Below are 16,030 nucleotides of genomic sequence, written 5' to 3'. Positions count from 1 at the left end.
CTCGGTGGTGGCGCCCCGGAAGCTCCCTGCGCTGCGGGCGCTGTTCGAGAAGGCCGCGCCCCCTCCCGCCGCGCTGGAGCCCCCCCCCAAGGAGTGCGGGCAGGACCCGAGGCACCTCGTGCTTGTGCGGGGGGTGGCGCTGCCCGGTGCGGGCTGGGATGGGATGGGATGGGATGGGATGGGATGGGATGGGGATGGGGATGGGATGGGGATGGGGATGGGATGGGATGGGATGGGGATGGGGATGGGATGGGGATGGGATGGGGATGGGGATGGGATGGGGATGGGATGGGGATGGGGATGGGATGGGGATGGGATGGGGATGGGATGGGATGGGGATGGGATGGGATGGGGATGGGATGGGGATGGGATGGGGATGGGATGGGATGGGGATGGGATGGGATGGGATGGGGATGGGATGGGGATGGGATGGGATGGGGATGGGGATGGGATGGGGATGGGATGGGGATGGGATGGGATGGGGATGGGATGGGATGGGATGGGGATGGGATGGGGATGGGATGGGGATGGGGATGGGATGGGATGGGGATGGGGATGGGATGGGGATGGGGATGGGATGGGGATGGGATGGGGATGGGGATGGGATGGGGATGGGATGGGGATGGGGATGGGATGGGGATGGGATGGGGATGGGGATGGGGATGGGGATGGGATGGGGATGGGATGGGGATGGGATGGGGATGGGGATGGGATGGGGATGGGATGGGGATGGGGATGGGATGGGGATGGGATGGGGATGGGATGGGGATGGGATGGGGATGGGATGGGATGGGATGGGGATGGGATGGGGATGGGGATGGGATGGGGATGGGATGGGGATGGGGATGGGATGGGGATGGGATGGGGATGGGATGGGGATGGGGATGGGATGGGGATGGGATGGGGATGGGATGGGGATGGGATGGGGATGGGGATGGGGATTGGGATGGGATGGGGATGGGGATGGGATGGGGATGGGGATGAAATGCAATGCATTGTAGGTGTGTCTATTGATATGGGATATGAATACAAGGTACGGATGCAGGGTGTGGATGCAGGGTATGGATGCAGGGTGTGGATGCAGGGTGTGGATGCAGGGTGTGGATGCAGGGTGTGGATGCAGGGTGTGGATGCAGGGTGTGGATGCAGGGTATGGATACAGGGTATGGATGCAGGGTGTGGATGCAGGGTGTGGATACAGGGTATGGATGCAGGGTGTGGATGCAGGGTGTGGATACAGGGTATGGATGCAGGGTGTGGATGCAGGATGTGGATGCAGGGTGTGGATACAGGGTATGGATGCAGGGTGTGGATGCAGGATGTGGATGCAGGGTATGGATGCAGGGTATGGATGCATGGTGTGGATGCAGGGTGTGGATGCAGGATGTGGATGCAGGGTGTGGATACAGGGTGTGGATGCAGGGTATGGATACAGGGTATGGATGCAGGGTGTGGATACAGGGTGTGGATACAGGGTGTGGATACAGGGTGTGGATGCAGGGTGTGGATGCAGGGTATGGATGCAGGGTGTGGATGCAGGGTGTGGATGCAGGGTATGGATGCAGGGTGTGGATACAGGGTATGGATGCAGGGTGTGGATACAGGGTATGGATGCAGGGTGTGGATGCAGGGTGTGGATGCAGGGTATGGATGCAGGGTATGGATGCAGGGTGTGGATGCAGGGTGTGGATACAGGGTATGGATGCAGGGTGTGGATGCAGGATGTGGATGCAGGGTGTGGATACAGGGTGTGGATGCAGGGTATGGATACAGGGTATGGATGCAGGGTGTGGATGCAGGGTGTGGATGCAGGGTGTGGATACAGGGTGTGGATGCAGGGTATGGATGCAGGGTATGGATGCAGGGTGTGGATGCAGGGTGTGGATACAGGGTGTGGATGCAGGGTGTGGATGCAGGGTGTGGATACAGGGTATGGATGCAGGGTGTGGATGCAGGGTGTGGATGCAGGGTGTGGATACAGGGTGTGGATGCAGGGTATGGATGCAGGGTGTGGATGCAGGGTGTGGATGCAGGGTGTGGATGCAGGGTGTGGATACAGGGTGTGGATGCAGGGTGTGGATACAGGGTGTGGATACAGGGTGTGGATACAGGGTGTGGATGCAGGGTGTGGATGCAGGGTATGGATGCAGGGTGTGGATGCAGGGTGTGGATGCAGGGTGTGGATGCAGGGTGTGGATACAGGGTGTGGATGCAGGGTGTGGATGCAGGGTGTGGATGCAGGGTGTGGATACAGGGTGTGGATGCAGGGTATGGATGCAGGGTGTGGATGCAGGGTGTGGATGCAGGGTGTGGATACAGGGTGTGGATACAGGGTGTGGATGCAGGGTGTGGATGCAGGGTATGGATGCAGGGTGTGGATGCAGGGTGTGGATGCAGGGTGTGGATACAGGGTGTGGATGCAGGGTGTGGATGCAGGGTGTGGATGCAGGGTGTGGATACAGGGTGTGGATGCAGGGTATGGATGCAGGGTGTGGATGCAGGGTGTGGATGCAGGGTGTGGATACAGGGTGTGGATACAGGGTATGGATGCAGGGTGTGGATGCAGGGTGTGGATGCAGGGTGTGGATACAGGGTGTGGATGCAGGGTGTGGATACAGGGTGTGGATACAGGGTGTGGATACAGGGTGTGGATGCAGGGTGTGGATGCAGGGTATGGATGCAGGGTGTGGATGCAGGGTGTGGATGCAGGGTGTGGATGCAGGGTGTGGATACAGGGTGTGGATGCAGGGTGTGGATGCAGGGTGTGGATGCAGGGTGTGGATACAGGGTGTGGATGCAGGGTATGGATGCAGGGTGTGGATGCAGGGTGTGGATACAGGGTGTGGATGCAGGGTGTGGATGCAGGGTGTGGATACAGGGTGTGGATACAGGGTGTGGATGCAGGGTGTGGATGCAGGGTATGGATGCAGGGTGTGGATGCAGGGTGTGGATGCAGGGTGTGGATACAGGGTGTGGATGCAGGGTGTGGATGCAGGGTGTGGATGCAGGGTGTGGATACAGGGTGTGGATGCAGGGTATGGATGCAGGGTGTGGATGCAGGGTGTGGATGCAGGGTGTGGATACAGGGTGTGGATACAGGGTATGGATGCAGGGTGTGGATGCAGGGTGTGGATGCAGGGTATGGATACAGGGTGTGGATACAGGGTATGGATGCAGGGTATGGATGCAGGGTGTGGATGCAGGGTATGGATGCAGGGTGTGGATGCAGGGTATGGATGCAGGGTATGGATACAGGGTATGGATGCAGGGTATGGATGCAGGGTGTGGATACAGGGTATGGATGCAGGGTATGGATGCAGGGTGTGGATACAGGGTGTGGATGCAGGGTATGGATACAGGGTATGGATGCAGGGTGTGGATGCAGGGTGTGGATGCAGGGTGTGGATGCAGGGTATGGATACAGGGTGTGGATACAGGGTGTGGATGCAGGGTATGGATGCAGGGTGTGGATACAGGGTGTGGATGCAGGGTATGGATACAGGGTATGGATGCAGGGTATGGATACAGGGTATGGATACAGGGTATGGATACAGGGTATGGATGCAGGGTATGGATACAGGGTATGGATGCAGGGTGTGGATACAGGGTGTGGATGCAGGGTGTGGATACAGGGTGTGGACGTGGGCTTTGGGACCATGTCCTCACTCCCCCCCCCCCCCCAGGCAGCTCCACCGGCTCCAGCTCCCTCCAAGCCAAGCCCAGCGCCGCCCCCCCTGCGCTGCCCCCCTCGGCCCCACAACTGCCCCCGGCCCCACAAGCAGCCCCCCCCAGCGGGCCCCAGCCCTACCAGGTACCGCCCCCCCCCCGCAACCCCCCCCCAAGGACCATGGGGGGTCCCTTTGCTGCCCCCCCCCCCCCAACCCCCCCTTTTTGCCCCCCCAGGTGCCCCCCCCCAGCTCTCTCAATGCAGCCCAAGCTGCTGCTCAATCGGCCGTGGAGGCAGCCAAGAACCAGAAGACTTTGGCCACTCGATGTGAGCTTTGGGGGGGGGGTTTCCGGGGGGGGGGGGGGGCACCTCCCATTTAGGTCAATGGGGGGTTTGGGGGGGTCCTGCCCCATAGGGGACATCGGGGGAGTTGGTTTGGGGGGGTCATCAGTCCCATATGGATATAAGGGGGGTCCAATCCCTATCTGCTATATGGGGGGGTCCATCCCTATGTGCTATATGGGGGTTCCATCCCTATGTGCTATATGGGGGGGTCCCATCCCTATGTGCTATATGGGGGGGTCCATCCCTATGTGCTATATGGGGGTCCCATCCCTATGTGCTATATGGGGGGGTCCATCCCTATGTGCTATATGGGAGGTCACATCGCTATGTGCTATATGGGGGGGGTCCATCCCTACGTGCTATATGGGGGGGTCATCCCTACGTGCTATATGGGGGGGGTCCATCCCTATGTGCTATATGGGGGGGGTCCATCCCTACGTGCTATATGGGGGGGGTCCATCCCTATGTGCTATATGGGGGGTCCATCCCTATGTGCTATATGGGGGCGTCCATCCCTATGTGCTATATGGGGGGGTCCATCCCTATGTGCTATATGGGGGGGTCCCATCCCTATGTGCTATATGGGGGGGTCCATCCCTATGTGCTATATGGGGGGGGTCCATCCCTATGTGCTATATGGGGGGGGTCCATCCCTATGTGCTATATAGGGGGGTCCATCCCTATGTGCTATATGGGGGGGTCCATCCCTATGTGCTATATGGGGGTCCATCCCTATGTGCTATATGAGGGGGTCCATCCCTATGTGCTATATGGGGGGGGTCCATCCCTATGTGCTATATGGGGGGGTCCATCCCTATGTGCTATATAGGGGGGTCCATCCCTATGTGCTATATGGGGGGGTCCATCCCTATGTGCTATATAGGGGGGTCCATCCCTATGTGCTATATGGGGGGGTCCATCCCTATGTGCTATATGGGGGGTCCATCCCTATGTGCTATATGGGGGGTCCCCTCCCTATGTGCTATATGGGGGGTCCCCTCCCTATGTGCTATATGGGGGGTCCATCCCTATGTGCTATATGGGGGGTCCCCTCCCTATGTGCTATATGGGGGGTTCCCATCTCTATATGGGTATAGGCAGGGTTATAATGGGAGGGGGTCAGTGGGGGGGGGGTCTCGCTGGGTCTCTGACCCCCCCCCCCCATTTCCCCCCCCCCCCAAGTCCCTTCGCTGCCCCCCCCCCTGCAGCCGCCGTTCCCGCAGCCCCCGGCCCAGCCCCTCGGCCCCCCCAAGCTGCCCCCCCCGGGCCAGGGGGGGCCCCCCCCGCCCCCCCCCGCGGGGCTCCTGCCCCCCCCCGCCGCCGGCCAGGCCCCGCCGCAGCCCCCGGCCCCCACCATGGTACGAGGGGGGGGCCCCATAGGGGTGCATGGGGGGGGATGGTCCCATAGGGGTGCATGGGGGGGGGATGGTCCCATAGGGGTGCATGGGGGGGGGGAAGGTCGCATAGGGGTGCATGGGGGGGGGAAGGTCCCATAGGGGTGCATGGGGGGGGGAAGGTCCCATAGGGGTGCATGGGGGGGGAAGGTCCCATAGGGATGCATGGGGGGGGGAAGGTCCCATAGGGGTGCATGGGGGGGGAAGGTCCCATAGGGGTGCATGGGGGGGGGAAGGTCCCATAGGGGTGCATGGGGGGGGGAAGGTCCCATAGGGATGCATAGGGGGGGAAGGTCCCATAGGGGTGCATGGTGGGGGGGAAGGTCCCATAGGGGTGCATGGGGGGGGTGTTTAAGGGGGGTCCCAGCCCCATAGGGGTGCATGGGGGGGGATATTGGGGGGTCCCAGCCCCATAGGGGTGCATGGGGGGGGATATTGGGGGGGTCCCAGCCCCATAGGGGTGCATGGGGGGGGATATTGGGGGGTCCCAGCCCCATAGGGGTGCATGGGGGGGGTGTTTAAAGGGGTCCCAGCCCCTTAGGGGTGCATGGGGGGGGATATTGGGGGGTCCCAGCCCCATAGGGGTGCATGGGGGGGGTGTTTAAGGGGGTCCCAGCCCCATAGGGGTGCATGGGGGGGGATATTGGGGGGTCCCAGCCCCATAGGGGTGCATGGGGGGGGATATTGGGGGGTCCCAGCCCCATAGGGGTGCATGAGGGGGGTGTTTAAGGGGGTCCCCATGTGTTCTATGGGGGGGGGTGCAGCCCCTGAGCCCCCTCTTGTCCCCCCCATAGGCCAGTGGGGGCCCCCCCAGCGCTGCCCCCCCCCAGGCCGCTGCTCCCCCCCTGGGAGCTGCCCCCCCCCTGCCCGGCCCCCCCCAGCCCGTGGGGAACAAGGTCCTGGCCTGGAGCGGGGTCCTGGAGTGGCAGGAGGTGAGGGGGGCACCCATGGGTGCTATGGGGGGGTCAATGGGTGCTATGGGGGGGCACCCATGGGTGCTATGGGGGGGTCAATGGGTGCTATGGGGGGGCACCCATGGGTGCTATGGGGGGTCAATGGGTGCTATGGGGGGGGCACCCATGGGTGCTATGGGGGGTCAATGGGTGCTATGGGGGGGTCAGTGGGTGCTATGGGGGGTCAATGGGTGCTATGGAGGGGTCACTGGGTGCTATGGGGGGTCAGTGGGTGCTATGGGGGGGCACCCATGGGTGCTATGGGGGGTCAATGGGTGCTATGGGGGGGTCAGTGGGTGCTATGGGGGGTCAATGGGTGCTATGGGGGGGTCACTGGGTGCTATGGGGGGTCAATGGGTGCTATGGGGGGGTCACTGGGTGCTATGGGGGGTCAATGGGTGCTATGGGGGGGTCACTGGGTGCTATGGGGGGGTCACTGGGTGCTATGGCGGGGCACCCATGGGTGCTATGGGGGGGTCACTGGGTGCTATGAGGGGTCAATGGGTGCTATGGGGGGGTCACTGGGTGCTATGGGAGGGTCAGTGGGTGCTATGGCGGGGCACCCATGGGTGCTATGGGGGGGTCACTGGGTGCTATGGGGGGTCACTGGGTGCTATGGGGGGGTCACTGGGTGCTATGGCGGGGCACCCATGGGTGCTATGGGGGGGTCACTGGGTGCTATGGGGGGTCAATGGGTGCTATGGGGGGGTCACTGGGTGCTATGGGGGGTCAGTGGGTGCTATGGGGGGGTCACTGGGTGCTATGGGGGGTCAGTGGGTGCTATGGCGGGGCACCCATGGGTGCTATGGGGGGTCAATGGGTGCTATGGGGGGGGCACCCATGGGTGCTATGGGGGGTCACTGGGTGCTATGGGAGGGTCAGTGGGTGCTATGAGCAGTGCCTGTGGGTGGCATGGGATGTCTGTGGGTGCTGTGGGGTGCCTATGGGTGCCCTTGGGACTGTTCGAATCCCCTTGGGGTGCAGGAGGGGAATGTTGGGGATCAGCAAAGGGGGGAACCCCATCACCCCCTTTGTGCCCCCCCCATTGTGCCCCCCATCACCCCCATTGTGCCCCCCATCACCCCCCATCACCCCCATTGTGCCCCCATCACCCTCTTTGTGCCCCCCATAACCCCCATTGTGCCCCCCTCACCCCCATTGTGCCCCCATCACCCCCATTGTGCCCCCATCACCCCCCCATCACCCCCATTGTGCCCCCCATCACCCCCATTGTGCCCCCATCACCCCCATTGTGCCCCCCATCACCCCCATTGTGCCCCCATCACCCCCATTGTGCCCCCCCCTTTATGCCCCCATCACCCCCATTGTGCCCCCCATCACCCCCATTGTGCCCCCCTCAACCCCATTGTGCCCCCATCACCCCCATTGTGCCCCCATCACCCCCCCATCACCCCCATTGTGCCCCCCATCACCCCCATTGTGCCCCCCATCACCCCCATTGTGCCCCCATCACCCCCATTGTGCCCCCCCCTTTATGCCCCCATCACCCCCATTGTGCCCCCATCACCCCCATTGTGCCCCCATCACCCCCCCCATCACCCCCATTGTGCCCCCCCATCACCCCCCCATCACCCCCATTGTGCCCCCCCCTTTATGCCCCCATCACCCCCATTGTGCCCCATCACCCCCCATTGTGCCCCCATCACCCCCATTGTGCCCCCCCCTTTGTGCCCCCCAGAAGCCCAAACCCGCCTCCGTTGACTCCAGCACCAAGCTCACGCGCTCCCTGCCCTGCCAGGTCTATGTGAACGCCGGCGAGAACCTGTAAGGGGGGGGGCCCCAAAGCCTTTTTGGGGGGGGGGGGGGGGGCCGGGGTCAAGACCCCCCCCAATCACCCCCATTTCCTGCCCCCCCCCCCCCCCCCATAGCAAGACCGACCAATGGCCTCAGAAGCTCATCATGCAGCTGATCCCACAGCAGCTCCTGGTGAGTGGGGGGGGCCCCATAATGGGGGTGTCAATGCCCCCCCCCCCCCCCTTATGGGGCTGTTGAAGGGGGGGGGGGTGGGCATCGGGACCCCCCAAATCCATCCCAAAGCCCCCATAGGGCCCCAAAGGGGGGGTTTGGGGTGAGCCTGACCCCCCCCCCCCCCCCCCCCCCCCCCCCCCCCAATTCCAGACCACGCTGGGGCCGCTCTTCCGCAATTCCCGCATGGTTCAGTTCCACTTCACCAACAAGGACCTGGAGTCGCTCAAAGGCCTCTACAGGATCATGGGCAACGGCTTCGTAAGGCCCCCGAGAGCCCCAGAGCCCCGCTGGGGACCCCGAAAACCCCTTTGGGGACCCTGAAAACCCCTTTGGGGACCCCAAAAACCAACTCAGGGGACCCCAAAAACCCCTTTGGGGACCCCGGAAACCCCTTTGGGGACCCCAAAATCCAACCGGGGGACCCCAAAAACCCCTTTGGGGACCCTGAAAACCCCTTTGGGGACCCCAAAAACCAACTCAGGGACCCCAAAAACCCCTTTGGGGACCCCGGAAACCCCTTTGGGGACCCCAAAATCCAACCCGGGGACCCCCAAAAACCCCTTTGGGGACCCTGAAAACCCCTTTGGGGACCCAAAAACCAACTCAGGGACCCCGAAAACCCCTTTGGGGACCCCGAAAACCCCTTTGGGGACCCTGAAAACCCCTTTGGGGACCCAAAAACCAACCCGGGGACCCTGAAAACCCCTTTGGGGACCCAAAAACCAACCCGGGGACCCCGAAAACCCCTTTGGGGACCCCGAAAACCCCTTTGGGGACCCAAAAACCAACTCGGGGACCCCCAAAAAACCTCATTGGGGACCCCAAAAACCAACTCAGGGACCCCAAAAACCCCTTTGGGGACCCAAAACCTCATTGGGGACCCCAAAAACCCCTTTGGGGACCCCAAAATCCAAACCAGGGACCCCAAAAACCCCTTTGGGGACACAAAAACCTCATTGGGGACCCCAAAAACCCCTTTGGGGACCCAAAAACCAACTCGGGGACCCCAAAAACCTCATTGGGGACCCCAAAAACCAACTCAGGGACCCCAAAAACCCCTTTGGGGACCCAAAACCTCATTGGGGACCCCAAAAACCAACTCGGGGACCCCAAAAACCCCATTGGGGACCCCAAAATCCAACCCAGGGACCCCAAAAACCCCTTTGGGGACACAAAAACCTCATTGGGGACCCCAAAAACCAACCCGGGGACCCAAAAACCAACCCAGGGACCCCAAAAAACCCCTTTGGAGAACCTAAAAACCCCATTGGGGACCCCAAAAACCCCATTGGAGACCCAAAAACCCACCCGGGGACCCCAAAAACCTCATTGGGGGCCCCAAAAACCAACCCAGGGACCCAAAAAACCCCATTGGGGACCCCAAAAACCAACCAGGGACCCCAAAAACCCCTTTGGGGACCCCAAAAACCAACCCGGGGACCCCAAAAACCAACCCGGGGACCCCAAAAACCTCATTGGGGGCCCCAAAAACCAACCCAGGGACCCCAAAAACCCCATTGGGGACCCCAAAAACCAACCCAGGGACCCCAAAAACCCCAATTGGGGACCCAAAACCTCATTGGGGACCCCAAAAACCCCTTTGGGGACCCCAGAAACCAACCCGGGGACCTCAAAAACCTCATTGGGGACCCAAAAACCAATGCGGGGACCCCAAAAACCCCATTGGGGACCCCAAAAAGCCACTCAGGAACCCCAACAACCCAAGTGGGGACCCCAAGCCCCACCCACGGGCTGTCCCCAGCCCCTGTCCCTGTGCTCCCATGTCCTGTGTCCATGTCCCATGTCCAGAGCGTGTCCTTAGCGTGTCCTTAGCGTGTCCTTAGCGTGTTCTCCCGTGTTCCAGGCGGGATGCGTGCACTTCCCGCACACAGCCCCATGTGATGTGCGCGTCCTGATGCTCCTCTACTCCTCCAAGAAGAAGATCTTCATGGGGCTCATCCCCTATGACCAGAGCGGCTTCGTCAATGGCATCCGCCAGGTCATCACCAACCACAAGCAAGTGCAGCAGCACAAGCTGGACCAGCAGCGCGCGGTGAGCACCCACAGCATCCCTATGGTACCCATAGAGCACCCACAGCATCCCTGTGGTACCCATAGAGCAGCCACAGCATCCCTATGGTACCCATAGAGCAGCCACAGCATCCTTATGGTACCCATAGAGCACCCACAGCATCCCTATGGTACCCATAGAGCACCCACAGCATCCCTGTGGTACCCATAGAGCACCCACAGCATCCTTATGGTACCCATAGAGCACCCACAGCATCCCTATGGTACCCATAGAGCACCCACAGCATCCCTATGGTACCCATAGAGCAGCCACAGCATCCCTATGGTACCCATAGAGCACCCACAGCATCCCTATGGTACCCATAGAGCACCCACAGCATCCCTATGGTACCCATAGAGCAGCCACAGCATCCCTATGGTACCCATAGAGCACCCACAGCATCCCTATGGTACCCATAGAGCAGCCACAGCATCCTTATGGTACCCATAGAGCACCCACAGCATCCCTATGGTACCCATAGAGCACCCACAGCATCCCTATGGTACCCATAGAGCAGCCACAGCATCCCTATGGTACCCATAGAGCACCCACAGCATCCCTATGGTACCCATAGAGCAGCCACAGCATCCCTATGGTACCCATAGAGCACCCACGGCATCCCTATGGTACCCATAGAGCAGCCACAGCATCCCTATGGTACCCATAGAGCACCCACAGCATCCTTATGGTACCCATAGAGCAGCCACAGCATCCCTATGGTACCCATAGAGCACCCACAGCATCCCTATGGTACCCATAGAGCACCCACGGCATCCCTATGGTACCCATAGAGCAGCCACAGCATCCTTATGGTACCCATAGAGCAGCCACAGCATCCTTATGGTACCCATAGAGCAGCCACAGCATCCCTATGGTACCCATAGAGCACCCACAGCATCCTTATGGTACCCATAGAGCACCCCTGGCATCCCTATGGTACCCATAGAGCAGCCACAGCATCCCTATGGTACCCATAGAGCACCCACAGCATCCTTATGGTACCCATAGAGCACCCACAGCATCCTTATGGTACCCATAGAGCAGCCACAGCATCCCGATGGTACCCATAGAGCACCCACAGCATCCTTATGGTACCCATAGAGCACCCCCGGCATCCCTGTGGTACCCATGGAGCACCCATGGCATCCATAGCACCCATAGCGCACTCCCAGCATCCCTATGGTACCCATAGAGCACCCACGGCATCCATAGCACCCATAGCGCACACAGCATCTGTACAACATCCATAGCATCCATAGAGCATCCATAGCACCCATAGAGTGTCCATAGCACCCCTAGAGCATCCGTGGCACCCATAGCATCCATAGAGCACAATGGCATCCTCCAGGTCACCACCAACCACAAGCAGGTTCAGCAGCACCCATAGAGCACCCATAGCAGCCATATGGCACCCACAGCATCCATAGTACCCATAGAGCACCCATAGCAGCCATATGGCACCCACAGCATCCATAGCACCCATAGAGCACCCATAGCAGCCGTATGGCACCCACAGCATCTATAGAGCACCCATAGCACCCCTATGGCACCCACAGCATCTCTAGAGCATCCAGAGCACCCATAGCACCCCTGTGGTACCCACAGCATCTCTAGAGCATCCATAGCACCCATAGAGCATCCATCGCACCCATAGAGCACCCATAGCACCCTTATGGCACCCACAGCATCCATAGCACCCATAGAGCACCTATAGCAGCCCTATGGCACCCACAGCATCTATACAGCACCCATAGCACCCGTATGGCACCCACAGCATCTCTGGAGCATCCATAGCACCCATACAGCACCCACAGCACCCCTGTGGCACCCACAGCATCTATAGAGCATCCATAGCACCCATAGAGCATCCGTCGCACCTATAGAGCACCCATAGCACCCTTATGGCACCCACAGCATCCATAGCACCCATAGAGCACCCATAGCAGCCCTATGGCACCCACAGCATCTCTAGAGCATCCAGAGCATCCATACAGCACCCACAGCACCCCTGTGGCACCCACAGCATCTCTAGAGCATCCAGAGCACCCATAGCACCCCTGTGGTACCCACAGCATCCATAGCACCCATAGAGCACCCATAGCACCCTTACGGCACCCACAGCACCCATAGAGCACCCCTAGCAGCCCTATGGCCCCTATGGGGGTGTTTCCTGCCCCCCCTCACCCCATTCTCTCCCCCACAGTTGGGGGGCTCAGCCCCTGTCCCTGCAGCTGCCTCCTTCCTGCCCAAGCAGCCGGGGGCCCTCCCCGTGGCCTCGGGGGTGCAACCCCAGGTAAAGGGGGGGGGGGGGAAGGTTTGGGGGGGCCCCATAGGGAGGTTTGGGGGGGCCCTGGCCCCCCCCCATCCCCCTGACCCCCCCTATAGCTGCCAGGGCAGCAGCTCAGCCCCGGGCTGGCCTCGGTCGGCATCATGGAGGAGCAGCAGCGGCAGCAGAGCCTGGTCTGGGGGGGCTATGGGGGGCTATGGGGGGGGCTATGGGGGTCTATGGGGGGGGCTATGGGGGTCTATGGGGGGGCTATGGGGGGGGTCTTTGGGGGGGTCTATGGGGGGTCTTTGGGGGGGCTATGGGAGTCTATGGGGGGGTCTATGGGAGTCTATGGGGGGGTTATGGAGGGGCTATGGGGGGGTCTTCGGGGGGGCTATGGTTGTCTTTGGGGAGGGTTTGGGGTGTCCTGGGGGGTTTGGGGCCATGCAGCAGGGGTTAGATAGGTTTGGGGGAGCCCTTAGTACCTTGGGGGGGTCCTGGGTGGGGGGCTTTGGGGCCATTGGAAAGGGTTGGGTAGGGTTGGGGGGGTCCTGGTGGGGTTGGGGGGGCCCTGAGGACCATGGGGAGGATTTGGGGGGGCCCTGGCTGGATCTGGGGGTGCTTTGGGGCCATTTGGAGGCGGTTACAGAGGCCTAAGGGGGGGGATCGGGGTCCTTCAATGTTGGGGTGCTGGGGGGGGGTCCCTTTCCCCCATTGGGGCCCCATTTGGGGGTGCCCCCCCCAACACCCCCATTCCCCCCCCCCCCCCCCAGTTACAGCTCCGGGCCCAGCAGCAGGCAGCAGCCAATCAGCAACAAGCTCCGCCCCCCTCGGCCCCGCCCGCCCCCGCCGCGGCCCCGCCCCCTGCACCCCCCCCGCGGGGCCGCCACCGCCTGCCCCCCCCCAGGCTGGACCATCCCAAAGCGGCGGCGCGGGGGGGGCTCTGCTGCGCCCCCAGAACCCCGGAGCCAACCCCCAGCTGCGGAGCCTGCTCCTGAGCCAGCAACCGGTGAGGGGGGGCCCCATGGGACACCCCCCCCCCATAATGGGACATCCCAGAGGCAGGGAACCCCCCCTTGTAAAAAGGGGGGGGGGGAGGTTAAGTGTTGGGACACCCCCATAATGGCTTGGGGGGGGGGGTTGACCCCCCCCTCCCTGACCCCTTTTCCCCCCCCCCCAAGCAGGCGGCGGTGCCCCCCCCCGCGCAGGCTCTGCACCACCTCCCGCAGCCGCTGCTCCCGCACCAGGGCCTGAACCCACTGCTGCACCCGCCCCCCCCCGCGCAGCCGTGGATGGGGCCCCCCCGTGCGCCCATTGCTGGTGAGACCCCCCTGGGCAGCCCATAATAACCCCCATAGACAGCCCATAATAACCCCCATAGGCATCCCAAAATAACCCCCATAGACAGCCCATAATAACCCCCATAGACACCCCATAATAACCCCCATAGGCATCCCAAAATAACCCCCATAGACACCCCATAATAACCCCCATAGACACCCCATAATAACCCCCATAGACAGCCCATAATAACCCCCATAGGCATCCCAAAATAACCCCCATAGACAGCCCATAATAACCCCCATAGACACCCCATAATAACCCCCATAGGCATCCCAAAATAACCCCCATAGACACCCCATAATAACCCCCATAGACACCCCATAATAACCCCCATAGACAGCCCATAATAACCCCCATAGGCATCCCAAAATAACCCCCATAGACAGCCCATAATAACCCCCATAGGCATCCCAAAATAACCCCCATAGACAGCCCATAATAACCCCCATAGGCATCCCAAAATAACCCCCATAGGCATCCCAAAATAACCCCCATAGACACCCCATAATAACCCCCATAGACACCCCATAATAACCCCCATAGGCATCCCAAAATAACCCCCATAGACACCCCATAATAACCCCCATAGACACCCCATAATAACCCCCATAGACAGCCCATAATAACCCCCATAGGCATCCCAAAATAACCCCCATAGACACCCCATAATAACCCCCATAGACACCCCATAATAACCCCCATAGACAGCCCATAATAACCCCCATAGGCATCCCAAAATAACCCCCATAGACAGCCCATAATAACCCCCATAGGCATCCCAAAATAACCCCCATAGACAGCCCATAATAACCCCCATAGGCATCCCAAAATAACCCCCATAGGCATCCCAAAATAACCCCCATAGACACCCCATAATAACCCCCATAGACACCCCATAATAACCCCCATAGACAGCCCATAATAACCCCCATAGACACCCCATAATAACCCCCATAGACACCCCATTATAACCCCCATAGACAGCCCATAATAACCCCCATAGACACCCCATAATAACCCCCATAGACATCCCATAATAACCCCCATAGTCATCCCATTATAACCCCCATAGACATCCCATAATAACCCCCATAGCCCATAATAACCCCCATAGACATCCCATAATAACCCCCATAGACACCCCATAATAACCCCCATAGACAGCCCATAATACCCCTGGGACCTCAACCCCCTCCAAGACCCTCCCATAACCACCCCCAGCCCCCCAAATACCCTTTGGACCCCCCCAATTACCCCAATGCCCCCCCAATTACCCCCAATTACCCCAATCCCCCCCAATTACCCCAATCCCCCCCAATTACCCCCAATCCCAAATACCCCAATGCCCCCCAATCCCCCCAATTACCCCAATCCCCCCAATTACCCCCAATTACCCCAATGCCCCCCCAATCCCCCCCAATTACCCCAATGCTCCCCAATTACCCCAATGCCCCTCAGTTACCCCCCAATTACCCCAATGCCCCCCCCTTTTTCCCCCCCAGGTCAGATGCTGCTGCCCCCCGGCCCCCCCCGTGGTCCCATTCCCCCCCCGGGGCTGCCCCCGGTGCAGGCGCCCAGCGTGATGGAGGAGGACATCCTCATGGACCTCATCTAGGGGGGACCCCCCCCCCCCGGGACCGGTTTTGGGGTGTCCCTGCCCTCCCCCCCCGTTTTTTGCTCAATAAACGGGCTCCAAGGGAGGGGCTTTGGGGGTGCTCAAGGGGTTGGGGGGGGGGTCCCCAATGTTGGGGGTCCCTTTGGGGGGGGGGGGGTCTGGTGATGGTGACCTGAGCCCATCCGGAGTGCCCCAAACCTGAGCCCAAACCAGCTTGAATGGCCCCAAACCTGAGCCCAACTGCCCCAGAAGGGCCTCTGAAAGCAGCCAAACTGCCCCACACCTGCCCAAATTGCCCCCCCCCCCCGGCCTGAATTGCCCCAAAGCAGCTGAAAGTGTCCCCAGAATTGCTCTTCCTGATGCTTTGGAGCTGGGTTGGGGGCAGT

The 16,030-nt window shown here is 60.9% G+C and overlaps 1 protein-coding gene across 1 annotated transcript; it reads left to right on the top strand.

The window, feature by feature from the left end:
• Nucleotides 1-5,253: 5,253 nt before the first annotated feature.
• On the top strand, nt 5,254-15,700 carry MED25 (mediator complex subunit 25). Its single transcript, XM_080639808.1, is given in 12 exon segments — nt 5,254-5,370; nt 6,201-6,338; nt 8,059-8,144; nt 8,249-8,306; nt 8,499-8,606; nt 10,213-10,401; nt 12,623-12,712; nt 12,805-12,879; nt 13,459-13,551; nt 13,554-13,694; nt 13,867-14,005; nt 15,532-15,700. Coding segments are annotated over 12 exon segments (1,233 nt in total). The 5' UTR covers nt 5,254-5,367; the 3' UTR covers nt 15,645-15,700.
• The last annotated feature ends 330 nt before the right edge of the window (nt 15,701-16,030 follow it).

Source organism: Psittacula echo (genome assembly GCF_963264785.1).
Source record: "Psittacula echo genome assembly, contig: SCAFFOLD_117, whole genome shotgun sequence".
NCBI lineage: Eukaryota > Metazoa > Chordata > Aves > Psittaciformes > Psittacidae > Psittacula > Psittacula echo.
The sequence above is the reverse complement of the archived record's forward strand: the minus strand, read 5'-3'. Positions and strand labels throughout refer to the sequence as shown.